Source organism: Petaurus breviceps, unplaced genomic scaffold, assembly GCF_028583685.1.
Source record: "Petaurus breviceps papuanus isolate PSGF00001 unplaced genomic scaffold, PetGlider_PUasm1.0 181, whole genome shotgun sequence".
NCBI classification, from domain to species: Eukaryota; Metazoa; Chordata; class Mammalia; order Diprotodontia; family Petauridae; genus Petaurus; species Petaurus breviceps.
In genome coordinates this window covers 25,904,341-25,919,192 of record NW_027185784.1, presented here as the reverse complement: position 1 = coordinate 25,919,192, position 14,852 = coordinate 25,904,341, and the positions used below count along the sequence as shown (strand labels likewise).

The 14,852-nt window shown below is 38.7% G+C and overlaps 1 protein-coding gene and 1 pseudogene across 1 annotated transcript; both read left to right on the top strand.

The window, feature by feature from the left end:
- Positions 1-474: 474 nt before the first annotated feature.
- Positions 475-1,763, top strand: LOC138160477 (taste receptor type 2 member 3-like). The gene has a single exon (XM_069087038.1). It carries the CDS (start codon positions 475-477, stop codon positions 1,387-1,389), a length of 915 nt encoding a protein of 304 aa, XP_068943139.1. The 3' UTR covers positions 1,390-1,763.
- Positions 1,764-12,736: 10,973 nt separating this feature from the next.
- On the top strand, positions 12,737-13,650 carry LOC138160389 (taste receptor type 2 member 3-like; annotated as a pseudogene).
- Positions 13,651-14,852: the final 1,202 nt, after the last annotated feature.

The following is a 14,852-nucleotide window of genomic DNA, read 5'->3' as shown; positions in this document are numbered from 1 at the left end:
TCCAGATACCTCTCCAATGGACTATACTTTCTGAGGTAGCAAGGACTAATTTCATTTTCTTTATATGACATAAAAACTTATTATCTGTGTGGAACTGAGCCATCTACTTTCTCTGACTCTGACCCCTCCCTTCTCTGTGTGATCTAAATCCTGAAATGATTTGCATCTTAGCAAAGAGCTATTGGTATTTCATCCAATAAATGACATTTATTATCCAAGAAATTGAGAAGACTCCAAGCCTGCAGTCTGAAATAGAGACCAATAGCAGACCAGGTTGGAAGGAGCAAGACTGACTCTCAAGAATTTCTGAGCACTCTGGACAGAGACAGGAGCACAAGCAAGTAAGACAAGGACAAGAGGTACTAGTGACACTGTGGAAAAGCAGGCTCCTGTGTGTGCTGACTTACCTCAGGGCAGTAGCAAGGCTGCAGATAAGCAGAGAGATTATAAAGGTAGGGAAATTCATCTGCAAGCATGCTGAGCTCATTCCAAATCTTCTTTTTGTGTGTGGTCTTCAGTCAGTTCATTCTGGGGATTTGGGGGAATGCCTTTCTTGGGCTTATCAATTGCATCCACTGGATCAAAAGGAGCAAGATTTCCTTATCTGACATCATCATTATAAATCTAGCCTTCTCCAGGATCATCCAGCAATGTGCAGTCATTTTTGATGCCATTACCCTGGTGTTCTATCCTGATTTCTACTATGGAGTGACATTCAGTGAAATTCGTGAAACCAGCTGGACTCTTAGCAACTATTTAAACATTTCACTGTCCACCTGCCTCAGTGTCTTCTACTGCCTCAAGATTGCCATTTTCTCCCACCCTGTCTTCCTCTGGCTGAAGTGGAGGATTTCCCAGGTGGTTGCCTGCGTTCTGCTGGGCAGCGTGGTCTTCTTTTTCTTCAATACAGTGTTAATGATACAAAAATTTAATATATATTCTGACCTCCTAAAAATGAGACTCATTACAAACTACACTGAAAATATCAGAAGAAAGGAAAGAGAATTTTACATCTCCCATTTTCTTGGTCTCCTCTGGACTCTGATACCATTCAATATATCCCTGTTCTCCTGTCTCTTACTCATCCAATCCCTGAGGAGGCACACCAGGACGATGGGCCAGCATGTCACTGCCCCCAGAGATGTGAGCACTAAGGCCCATGTGAGAGCCACCATTGTAATGCTTTCCTTCCTCTTACTCTTTGTCTTTTATTTGGTCATTCTCTTCATTGGGACAGTAAGCACTTTCCTGAAAGATGCCAACCTGATAATAATGATTTTATTATTGGCTGTCAATGTCTTTCCCACTGTGCACTCATTTATCCTCATTCAGCAAAACAAAAACCTGAAGCAGGCTTTCCTGAGGATGCTGTGTTTGAAGAAGTGCTGAATGAAAGGTGGGGTCAGGGGATCCTGACTAGTGAAAGGGGAAGGAGGAGGGGGAGGGCAATACAGGCTGTGCAAGTCTTTTAAAATTCTATTGTTCTAGGTAGTTAGGTGGCATAGAAGGGAGAGCTTTGGACCTAGAGTCAATTGGACCTAAGTTCAAATTCTGCCTCAGATCCTTACTAGCCTTGTGTCCCTGGGCAAGTCATTTAACTTCCTTCTGCCTCATTTACCTCATGTGTAAAATGGAGATGATAATAATGACACCTATCTCACAAGGAAGTTGTGAGAATAAAATGGGAAAATATGTTTAATTTTCTTTGCACACCTAAGGTGCTACATAAATATTGACTACTATTATAATTATTTATCATTACATATATGCATATATAATAATTTGCATAAATTTTTCTTTACATGAAGTAACTTGTTAAATATTTCTAAGACATTCAATAAAATCTGGATATTATCTCACAAGGTTCTGTTCAGTATCCAGTTATTCCAATGTGTTAAATATGTCTATGTGCATGTATGTATTTATATATGTGCAAACATATATATAACATATCTAGATATAGATTAAATCTATAGATAGAGGACAAGTGTTTTCCCTTTGGGGGAAGAGTTTATTGTGGAGTTCCTATATTTGGACAATATTAGTGAGAGGGTGACCAGTGAAAAGGGACAAAGACTAATGTCTTTGAAATAGGCAGGTGTCAGTTGTAATCAGGTTCCCATTTGCCAAAAAATACAAAGTTGCAGAGGCATAAAGGGAAGTTTGAAGAAGAGGTGGAATAGGAGAGAGAAGGACAATAATGATTATTCTCTCTCTTATTTAGTGCTTTACAAAGTGGCTTTATCAGATCAATGCTGGGAGGTAGACAGTACCAGTATGTTTTTCTTAAGGAAATCCTTACTAGGATTCTATGATTCATATAGAGTAGATAGGGTCTTGAAGGCTGATCTCACTAGAATACTTTTTTCTCTCTTGGATTTGTTGCCCTCATGGGAAGTGAGAAGAAATTCTCCTGGAATGCTCACCATATAGCTGGTTTTCTAGTTTCTCCAAATAGGAATAAAAGTAGTTTCCAGCTTCTGTATGTATGTGTGTGTGTGTGTGTGTGTGTATGCAAGGAAGCAATGCCTTGAACCTTTATTTCACCCCACAGAAAATCCAGAAGACACAAAGCACTCACAGGAGTTCATAAATAGATACAAACACAAACACAGGCAAAAAGCCCTCAAGTAACCCATAAGCTCCCTCCAGAGGTGAAATGGACATTGGGTGACCATTGGGACAACTCTTTGAGATTCTAGTAAGTCTTCTTCCTCCCAGAGTCCTATATTTTAACACTTCCCCCACCAAAACTTAAGAGTACCACCTTGCAATTTAGAATCCTCCTAGAAAAAAATATATACATGCACATATATCTACATATATATGTGCACATATATATATACACATACATACACGGAGCTACTAAAGATAACAATTCCTTTCCCACTGCACCTATAATGTCTTTATAATTCATTTACTGCTCTCCAAACAAGTTGCTATGCAAAAATATTTATATAATACTCTTCTTTTTCCAAGAACCATGCTGCATCACAAAATCCTTTTCTCTTCAAACGGTCTGATCTCAGGGACTTCTGGGTCATATAAACAACAAAATGGGGGACTATACATTGCCTACAATCCCTACTAACTCTCAGGGGGAAAAAGTTGCCAGAGGTACACACTTACGGCTGAATTCAAGGAAGAAATAAAGCAAGATGCCCAACAAGGTAACAGATTTTTGAATTAATATTGAAAATTGCTAATCCCGATCCCATTCATTCAACACCCCTCCACCACCAGTCTTCAGTCTACTGCAGGGTGAATAATCCATATCAGCAAAAACTGACCCATGGGTTTATGCTTTGCATTTTCCTCCTGCTACAGAGAGACTACAGGCACACTCATATTCACTGCCTCATTCTTCTCTGCTCTCCAGAGATTCAACTCTCTGAGAGATCTCTCAGAGATCAACTCTCCAGAATTCTTTTTCTGCCATAACACAATAGCCTTATTACCCTGAAAGATCATATTCCCCAGACCAAATACATTCATCCTTCATTCCTCTATGGAATTCTTCTACTGAGACTCTAGAATTCTCTTTCCAACAAGCCCCAACATAGATACTTTCCTTCCAATCCCTTATGTAGTCTTTGTGTTATCTTCCCCCATTAGAATGAAACTCCTTGGGGCAGCTAGATGGCGCAGTGAGTAAGAGCAGCGGCCCCAGAGTTGGAAGGACCTGGGATCGGTTCTGGCCTCAGATACTTAACACCCACACAAAATAACTGGCCATGTAACCTTGGGCAAGTTACTTAACCCCAATTGCTTAAAAAAAATGAAACTCCTTGAGAGTAATGGCTTGTATTTATATTCTTGGCACTTATCACAGTGCCTGGCACATAGAAAGCACTTACTAAAGGCTTATTGACTTGTTGTCCTAACCCTGTGTAACTTCTACTATCTTACTGCAAAAAAGCAGTAGACTTTGACTCTGCCTAACTATATGAAGTATAGGGAAAGGAGTAGGAAAAGACAGAGATAAGTTTCCTTCTACCTAGGGCAGATCCTAAGTTAGGAAGTCACCTCACCCTCCCCTAACCCTACAAAAATCTGAAGATGATTATTAAGGATGGTCAGATAACTAAAGAATAGAAAGAACTGGACCTTTGGGTACATAATAAATGGCAACACTGGGTCTGAAGGAAAAGGAACCAGAATACAGTGTTGACTTCCCAGAAACTTGGAGCACAGTCAGAGATTGATGAAAGAGAAGAGTCAGAATCTGAGTGAGAAAATTTTATAAGAAAAAAATTGAAACCACCCAAAAGCTCAAGATAGAAAATCCAACCAAAAAACAAGAATACAAAGAGACAATTCAATAGAGAGGATATTAACATTAGATGGAAGGATGAATACTAAAATATCTAATAGATTACAACTTTCAACAAATAAATTATATTAGAAAAAGAAAATTGAGGCATAGTTTGATGGGAATTCTACAGAATTCTAAGAGCATAGAACAAAAGAAAAATATTATATAATAGTATAAAAGAGAAACTTAAAGGTTAAGAGAAGTTACAAGGGAACACATGTCAGGATATATGGCCCACACAGCAAAAATACTTGGCAAATAGTATTCTATTAGTTTTAAGTATTTTATACTTAAGCACCAATGAGGGTGAAAGGGAAAAACGGATTTAGTATACAAGTTGTTATTTGCCTTTCATTCTCAAAAGAAGAACATGGTATCATGAAGCATGAATTGCAAGTAAACTGGATTTAAGTAAGGGAATACAAGTACACTGAAGTGAAGGATCATCTAGAAGAAGAGATGCAAAAGGAAATAATGCTATCAGAATTCATGATCTCTGCTATAAGTAAAATTCATCTCAATCATTGATCTCAAAGACAGGATGCACAAAAACAATTGAAGGACCATTTGTCTCTAAGAAAAATATGGCAAACAATAAAATCAGAATACCATAATGCCATAAATAATACAAGAAACCTGCCCAGAACTCCTGAACACAGAAAACAAAAGGATTAATCAAAAGAGTTCTCATATTACCTCAAAAAAAATCTATTCTTCAAATTCTGAGATACATAGTAATTAACTTTAACAATTCAAATAACAAAAAAAATTTTTTTTCAGGTGACTGAGGGAAAGATCTTCAAATGTAAAGGAAAGGAAATTTAAATATCAAGTGACTATTCTGCACCCACTAGAAATGGTAGAAGGGAAGCTAATAATATATTCCTAAAAGGAAAGGAGTTCAAGATTCAAGCCTAAATGACATATCCTGTAAACATGAGCCCAATAATCAATGAATAAAAGATAGATATTCAATAAAAGAAAGGCACTAGTAGCATTCCCAAAAAAAAAATTATATGCCTAGATCCCCAAATTCTGAAACTTCAACGAGTTAAGAATCTTCTGCCATGTGCTTCTGGAGGAAATCTCTTATTTCCCTGACTATTGCCATCGCTTGAGCAGGGAAAGCCTACTGTTAGGAATTTTCCTTTATGATCTGTTTAAAGAAAAACCCAAGATTTTTATGAATTCATGCAGAGTGAAAGGATCAGAACGAGAAGAACAATGGATATAGTAACAGCAATATTGTACAATGATCAACGCTGAAACACTCAGCTACTCTGATCAAGACAGTGATACAAGACAAAGGAAAAATGCTATCCACCTTGAGATAAAGAACTAAAGGTATCTGATTCCAGATCAAAGCATGCTTGTTTTTACTTTCTTCATTTTTCTTGGAGATTTTTGTCTATTTTCTTTTACAACATGACTAATATGGAAATGTGTTCCATGACTGCACATGTATAATCAATATCAAATTGCTTGCCTTCTCAAGGAGGGGGGGAGAGAGAGAAAAGGAATAGAATTTGGAACTCAAAATTCATTTAATTAATATTTAAAATTTCACATGTAATTGGGAAACATTTGCATAATAAATAAAAAGATATTGTAAAAATATTGCACAGTGTGTATTTCCTAGGCTCTGTTAACCATAGAGGCAGAGAGGTGGAGCACTGGGTTGTTAGCCCACTGAACTGAGGGTAGGAAAGATCTGAGTTTGGGGCAGATAGGTGGTGCTGTGAATTGAAAACCAGCCCTGGAGTTAGGAGGTCCTGAGTTCAAATACAGCCTCAGACACTTACTGGCCATGTAACCTTGAGCAAATCACTTAACCCCAATTGCCCTGACTTCATGCCTCCACAAAGCAAAAAAAAAAATCTGAGTTCAAATATGACCTCAGATATTTCCTAGTGGCATGACCCTAATCAAGTTACTTAACTTTCTTCAGGCTCACTTTTCTCAACTAAAATGGCAATAATAACAATACTTACCTCCCAGGGTTCCTGTGAGAAAATATTTATAAAACAGTACCAAGGTACAGGAAGCCTAGAGTATTTGGAAAAAAGCACAAAGCAAGATCCCAAGAGAGTCAGTTACCTACCATGATATAATTTCTCTGACAGTTTTGACTCTGGGTATGAGGCTAGAAGCAGGAAGCATTCTGAATAAGATTACCTAAGGGGCCAGAAATCTACACCAACCTGAACTGAGACACTCCAGAGGCCTTTGAAGACCACAGCATGCTAAATCCAAATAAAATCAAGGAGCTCGAAATGTGCCAGCACTCTGAGCACAGATACACCTGATCACGTGGAATCAGTGACAGGAGCCCAGGCAATCAAGGTCAGGAACAAACAGGACCTGAATATCCCATCTAACACTGCAAGAAGATTCAGAATCTAGCCATAAGGATTCATATCATAAACTGATGCTGGAGATATGAGTCAACAGAAGAAGAAAACAAACAGCAAATGTTATAGGTCAATAGATACCCAAGAGATTCTCCTAGAAAAAGAGAGAAAGCACATAATGATAACAAGGATGGACTCGGGGGAAAAAAATATCTTGGCCACAAGGACTAAAAGGGTACATGGAGGAAAAGAATTACAAGATTTCTTTAAAATTAAATTATAAGTTCATGAAAAAAAGAATTGGAAGGAGATTAGATACTCTAGAACATAAGGCAAGATACTACATCCATGTAACAGACTCCCTGAAAATTGGAATGGAGCAAACAGAACTCAATGATCTTGTGAAATAAAAGGAAATATTAAAACAAAATTAAAACATTGAAAAATAGAAGAAAATGTAAGGCATTTATTATTTTTTAAAATGACCTAGAAAACAGGTCAAGGAGAGAGTTAAAGTGTAAAATCTGTGGGTGCAGAAAAAGTAAGAGTTGTCTAAATATATAGATGTGGTTCATAAGATGGCATGAATAGATATTATGTGATGCACCATCAGCATACCATCCAAGGGAAGGGTCAAGAAGATCCAAGAATGTCAAGGTACAGCAATCTCTTCTCCATTCTCCATGCCTCAAATATCTCTGATTTATAGGTATGACAGATTCAGAGTGAAATCCAGGATATCAACAATCATGTGAAAAAAGTGTTCAAAATCACTAATAATAAGAGAAATTCAATTTAAAACACTGGCTTTCACTTTACACACATCAGATGGTCAAATTTGGAACCAAAAAAAATAAAGAAAAATGAGAGTTGCTGATTAGAGTGGGAGAGGACAATCAAGTTAATATATTGTTAGTGGCCCTGTGAAGTGATCAGGTCATGCCAAACAGCAATTTGGAACTATACTCAAAGTCATTAAATTATGTATAATCTTTTTTTTGCAAACCTTAAAGCACTACATAAGTTGTTGGCACAGAGGCTTATTTTCATAAGTCTCAGGCCAAAGACATAGATTTCAAGTGACCTAATTACAAAAGCCTTTCAAATGCTGAGATGCCCAGAGTCTCTGTGTGCCCTGTCAGCAGTGCCTCCATATTTTTTATAAGCTTCTACACAAGAGGAAGGAATGGACAGGCTCTTCTAACTAATGTGCTATAGAAAATCAGCTATAGGGGGTGGAGCCAAGATGTCAGCACAGAAGCAGGAAAACTCATGCATGACCTCCCCCGATTAACCACCTCAAATACCTATAAAGTATGACTCTAAACAAATTTTAAAGCTGCATAACCCACAAAGAGACAGAGAGAAACATTTCTCCCACTAAAGGCAACCCAGCAGGCAGACAGGAAGGGTTTATCACGACACGCTGGGAGCCGAGCCCAGACCTGCTTGAGCCCATGGTTTTAGCCCCAGGGTTGCCCTGAACAGCAGACTTTGGGAGAGTGGATCACCAGCAGCTGTGATGGTTTCCAGAAATATCAGCCCATAAATACCAAAGACAAAGTAAAAGGTCAGTGTAGAACTCTGTTGGAACTAGGAGGGACTAGGAGTTTGGTCTGGCCCCTGGCCCCCCCCCAGGGCAAGAAGCAGCAGAGGAATGGCCATCATGCAGCTGCTTCCATGTGTCTGCTTCAGAGCTCCTGGATTACCAAGCGAATATTCAGAGGGTAATCACTCTTGCTTTAACCTACCTGGATCTGGATCATGGTCTTGGGGGGTGGTCCTAAGGTGTGTGACCAGTGAGCCAGCTTGTGGGGGCTGTAGAGACAGTGCCCTCCTAATAGCTCTGGCAACTGCGAAAACCCCAGCAATTTGGGACAAAGCTCTCCTCTCTGGAAGCAGAGTTCTACCATGGCAAAGAGCTCAAAAGTCAAGTAATTGGCTGCCAATATGAGTGAACAACTGAAGCACAAACAAACAATAGAATCCTTTTTGGGGGACAAAAAGGATCAAGGAGTGGAGCTGGAGGAAGACATCAAAGTCAGAACTTCTGCACCAAAAGCTTCCAAGAAAAATATGAACTGCTTACAGGCCATGGAGGAGCTCAAGAAGGATTTTGAAAATCAAGTAAGAGAAATGAAAGAAAAAATGGGAAGAGAAATGAGAATGATGCAAGAAAATCATGAAAAGAGAGTCAACAACCTGACTGAATAAAATAACACCTTGAAAAATAGATTAACTCAAATGGCAAAAGAGGCCTAAAAGAGAATAATGACTTGAGAATTAGATTGGAGCAAATGGAAGCTAATGACTTTATGAGAAATCAAGATACTATTAAACAGATCCAAACAAATGAAAAAATAGAAGGTAAGGTGAAATATCTCATGGGAAAAACCACTGACCTGGAAAATAGATCCAGGAGACAGAATTTAAAAATTATTAGACTACCTGAAAGGCATGATCAAAAAAAGAACCTAGAAATCATCCTTCAAGAAATTCTCAAGGAAAATTGTCCTGATGTTTTAGAAGCAGAGAGCAAAATAGAGGTTGAAAGAATCTACCAATTGCCTCCTGGAAAAGATCCCAAAAAGAAAACTCCTAGGAATACTATAAGCAGGTTTTGGAGATCTCAGATCAAGGAGAAAATATTACAAGCAGCCAAGAAGAAACAATTTGAGTATTGTGGAAACACAATCAGGATAACACAGGATCTAGCAGCTTCTACATTGAGAGATCAAAGGACTTGGAATATGATATTCCAGAAATCAAAGGAGCTAGGATTAAAACCAAGAATCACCTACCCAAAAAACTGAGTATCATGTTTAAAGGGGAAATATGGTCAGTCAATGAAGTGGAGGACTTTCAATCATTCTTGATGAAAAAACCAGAGTTAAATAGAAAATTTGAATTCAGATACAAGAAGCAAGAGAAGCATGAGAAACTAAACAGGGAAAAGAAATCATAAGGAACTTATCAAAGTTAAACAATTTACATTCCTGCATGGAAAAATGATAATTGTAACTTATGAAATTTTTCTCAGTATGAGAATAGTTGAAGGGAATAGAAATATATATGTATGTATATGTATACATACATATATGTCGATATAGGAGGGCATATGGGCATATGAATACATATGTGGATGTATATATATATGTGTACAGGTATACATAGGTAGAGGATCAATTGATTAGGAAGAGATGATATTTAAAAGGTGAAATTAAGAGGTGAGAAAGGAATATAATGAGAGGAGATGGGGAGAGACAGAATGGGGTAAACTATCTCATATGGAAGAAGGGAAAATGGTCACAATGGAGGGGAAGAATAGGAAGGCAAAAGGGAATGGGTCAACCTTATTCTCTTTGAATTTGGCTTAGGGAGGGAATAACACACACAGTAAATAGGGTATCTCACCCTACAGGAGAGTAGGGGGGAAGGAGATGAGAAGGGGATTGATGGAAAGGAGGGAAGGCTGGGGGGGGGAGGGAAGTTGGAAGCACCCACTTTTGAAAAGGGACAGGGTCAAAATAGAGAATAGAACAAGTGAGGGTGGGATAGGATGGAGGGAAATACAGTTAGTCTTTCACAATATATCCACTATGGAAATGTTTTATTTAACTACACATACACAACCTATATTGAATTGCTTATCTTCCCAGTAAGGGTGAGTGACTAGGGAAGAAGGGAAAGAATCTGGAATTCAAAGTTTTAAAATCAAATGTTTAAACATATATATAATTATTAATATTATTTTACATGTAACTGGGAAATAAGATATACAGGCACTGGGGCATAGAGATACACCGTGCCCTACTAGAAAATCGGAGGGGAGACGGAGGAAGATATGGGAGGGAGCAGATTGGAGGAGTGGATATCCAGTGGGATTGTTATTTTGGGGTTATGGGTAGGGGAAAACGGGGAGAAAATTTGTAACTCAAAATCTTGTGGAAATGAATGATGTAAACTAGAAATTAACAAAGCATTTTATAAAGTAAAAAAAAAAGAAAGGAGGGAGGAAGAATGGAAAGTAGGAAGGTAGAGAGGAAGAAAATGAGGAAGGAATGAAGAAAAGAAGGAAGGCAGGCAAAAAACAAAGTGACTTTTAATCATTGCTTAACATGTTACTGGGACTCCTCTTTGAAAATTATGTGGTAATTGGCTGTGTTTTGAGCATCAACTGTTCTATCCTGAATAAAAAGAATATACCTCTAAAAAAGGAATCATAAGGAACTTATCAAAGTTGAACTATTTACATTCCTACATGGAAAAACAATAATTGTAACTTATGAAACTTTTCTCAGTATGAGTATAGTTGAAGGTAATATAAATGTATATATGTATACATACATATATATGTCTATATAAGAGGGTTTATGTGCATATGAATATATATGTGAGTGTATGTATGTGTACAGGTATACATAGACAGAGGGTACAGGATCAATTGAATAGGAAGGGATGATATTTAAAAGATGAAATTGAGAGGTGAGAGAGGAATATAAAGACAGGAGATAGGGAGAGACAGAATGGGGTAAATTATCTCATATTGAAGAGGCAAGGGATAATTGTCACAATGGAGGGGAAGAACAGGAAGGCAAAAGGGAATGAGTCAACCTTACTCTCATTGAATTTGGCTAAGGGAGGGAATGACATACACACAAATTGGATATCTTGCCCTACAGGAGAGTAGAGGGTAAGGGGATGAAAGGGCTGATGATGGAAGGGAGGGCGGGTTGCAGGGAAGGTTGTTAGAAGTACACACTTTTGAAAAGGGACAAGGTCAAAGTAGAGAATAGAACATTTGGGGGGTGGGATAGGATGGAGGGAAATATAGTCAGTCTTTCACAACATATCCACTATGGAAATGTTTTATTTAACTACACATACACAACCTATATTGAATTGCTTATCTTCCCAGTAAGGGTGGGTGATGAGGGAGGAAGGGAAAGAATCTGGAAATCAAAGTTTTAAAATGAAGTGTTTTTAAAAATTATCATCATCATTATTATGATTATTATTATTTACATTCAACTAGGAAATGAGATGTATATGCACTGGGGTGTGGGGATCCATCTTGTCTTACCAGAAAGATGGAGGGGGTATGGGGAAGAATATAAGAGAGAGCAGACTGGGGGAGGGGGTATACAGTGGGATCTCTGTTTTGGGGTTGTGGGTAGGGGAAAGACAAGGAGAAAATTTGTTATTCAAAATCTTGTGTAAATGAACAATGTAAAATAAAAATAAACATAAAATTTAATTTAAAAAAAGAAAATCAACTATATTGAAATACATTTATATATATATATATATATGTGTGTGTGTGTGTGTGTGTGTATTACAAAGACACACATATGACAGAATGAAAGGTTGAATTCCATACAGATAATGAGTTTTTATGTCACACAAAGATAGTGGAATCAGCCCTTGGTAGAACAGAAAATACAATTCACTGGAGAGGTATGGGGATATGTAAAAGGGAATATTTGGTTAAATAGATAGATAAGTATAAACATACACAAATACATATGTTTTTATGGTTTGAGAAGAGTCACTCTTCAAAATACTTCCTCTATCCAGTCCCTTCTTTTCACCAACTCCAGATACCTCTCCAATGGTCTGTACTTTCTGAGGTAGCAAGGACTAATTTTCTTTATGTGACAGAGAAACTTATTATCCGTGTGGAACTGAAGCATCCATTTTCTCTGACTCTGACCCCTCCCTTCTCTGTGGGATACTAAATCCTGCAATGATTTGCATCTTAGCAAAAGCTATTGGTCTTTCATCTACTAAATGACATTTATTACCCAAGAAATTGAGAAAACTCCAAGCCTGGGGTCTGAACTAGAGACCAATAATAGAACAGTTTGGAAGGAGCAAATGCAAGACTGACCCTCAAGAATTTCTGAGCACTCTGGACAGAGACAGGAGCACAAGCAAGTCAGACAAGGACAAGAGGTACTAGTGACACTGTGGGAAAGCAGGCTCCTGTGTATGCTGACTTACCTCAGGGCAGTAGCAAGGCTGCAGATAAGCAGAGAGATTACAAAGGTGGGGAAATCTATCTGCAGACATGCTGAGCTCATTCCAAATCTTTTTGTGTGTGGTCTTCTGTCAGTTCATTCTGGGGATTTGGGGGAATGGCTTTCTTGGGCTTATCAATTGCATCCACTGGATCAAAAGAAGCAAGATTTCCTTATCTGACATCATCATTATGAGTCTAGCCTTCTCCAGGATCATCCAGCAATGTATGATCATTTTTGATGCTTTACCAAGATCATTATCTTGGTGTTCCTTTCTGATTTCTATAATGGAGTGATGCTAAGTGAAATTCGTGAAACTAGATGGACTCTTAGAAATTATTTAAACATCTGGCTGTCCACCTGCCTCAGTGTCTTCTACTGCCTCAAGATTGCCGTTTTCTCCCACCCTGTCTTCCTCTGGCTTAGGTGGAGGATTTCCCAGGTGGTTGCCTGCGTTCTGCTGGACAGCGTGGTCTTCTTTTTCTTCAATGCAGTGTTTCTGATCCAAAAATTCAATATATTATCTGGCCTCCTAAAAATGAGACTCATTACAAACTACACTGAAAATGTCAGAAGAAAGGAAAGAGAATTTTATGTCTCCTACCTTCTTAGCTCTCTATTTGTACTAATACCATTCATTATATCCCTGTTCTTCTCTCTCTTACTCATCCAATCCCTGAGGAGGCACACCAGGATGATGCGGCACCAGGTCAATGCCCGCAGAGATGTGAGCACTAAGGTCCATGTAAGAGCCACCATTGTAATGCTGTCTTTCCTCTTTCTCTTTGTCTTTAATTTTGCACTTCTCTTCATTGGGAGATCAAGTACTATCTTGACAGATGCCAAGGTGATAAAAATGATTATGTTGTTGGCTGCCCCTGTCTTTTCCTCTATGCACTCATTTATCCTTATTCAGAAAAACAAAAACTTGAAGCCAGCACTCCTGAGGCTGCTGTGGTTTTAGAGGGACTGAATGAAAGGTAGGGTCAGGGGATACTTTACCCAGTAGTGAAGCGGGGGAGGGAGAAGGCAGTATAGATTTTTCAAGTCTTTTAAAGTTCTACTGTTCTAGAAATCTAGGTGGCATAGAAGGGAAAGCATTGCACATAGAGTCAGGAAGACCTTAGTTCAAATTCCACCTCAGACATTTACTAGCTGCATGATCCTGTGCAAGTCATTTAAAACTTCTCTGACTCATTTTCCTCATCTGAAAAAAGGAGATGATAATGTTGGCAACTACCTCACAGGGATGTTGTGAGAATAGAATGAGAAAATATGTTTAAAGCTCTTTGCAAACCTTAATTTGCTACATAAATGTATTTTTATCATTATTTACCATTATATATATAAAATGATGTCCATGAGGTTTTCTTTACAAAAAGTAAGTTTTTAAATATTTCTAACACACTCAGTAAAATCTAAATTTTGTTTCAAAAGGCTGTGTTTGGTATCCAATCACTCCAGTGTGTTAAATAATGTGTGTGTGTGTGTGTGTGTGTGTAACATTTACATATGTAGATACAAATTAAATATATTCGTAGAGGACAAGGATTTCCTGTGAGCAGAGTTTATTGTGCAGTTCCTGTATTTGGACAAGACTAGTGAGAGGGTGACCACCGATCAGGGACAAAGACTAATAATATGTTTGAAATTGGCTAATGTCAATGGTAAGCAGGTTCCCACTAAGCCAGGGCTCACTGTCACCTCCAAGATCAAATACAATCTCCTCTGTTTGGTATTTAAAGGTCCTCACATTCTGTCCCCTTGCTCTCTCTCCAGACTTCTCACACTCTACTCCCCCCACTCTAGAACATAGCTGCACCTGCATGTTAGTTATCCCTAGTCACCACACTCTTGACGTTCTCTGTGCCTTTACCCTCCCAGTCCCCAACCTGCAGCTCTCATCCCCTTCACCTCTGCCTCGGGATTTCCTGGGTTTTCTAATAGGCCCAAACCTGGCCTCCCATTTCCTGGGCACCAGCTGAGGGTCTGGGAGGAGGCAGAAGTGCCAGGGGACAGAGGGACAGAAGAGCTGTGGAGACCAGGGCAGGAGCCAGGCACAGAAAAAGAGAAGCAGCTGCTCTCGCTGGCCCAGGGGGAGATGCCCATTCTGGGAAGGCTCCCCACCACTCACAGCCTGCACCCCAACCATGCCCTCCCAGGGCC

Excerpts from the sequence above, each read along its gene's own strand:
- LOC138160477 (XM_069087038.1), top strand. The coding sequence starts at position 475 with ATGCTGAGCTCATTCCAAATCTTCTTTTTGTGTGTGGTCTTCAGTCAG.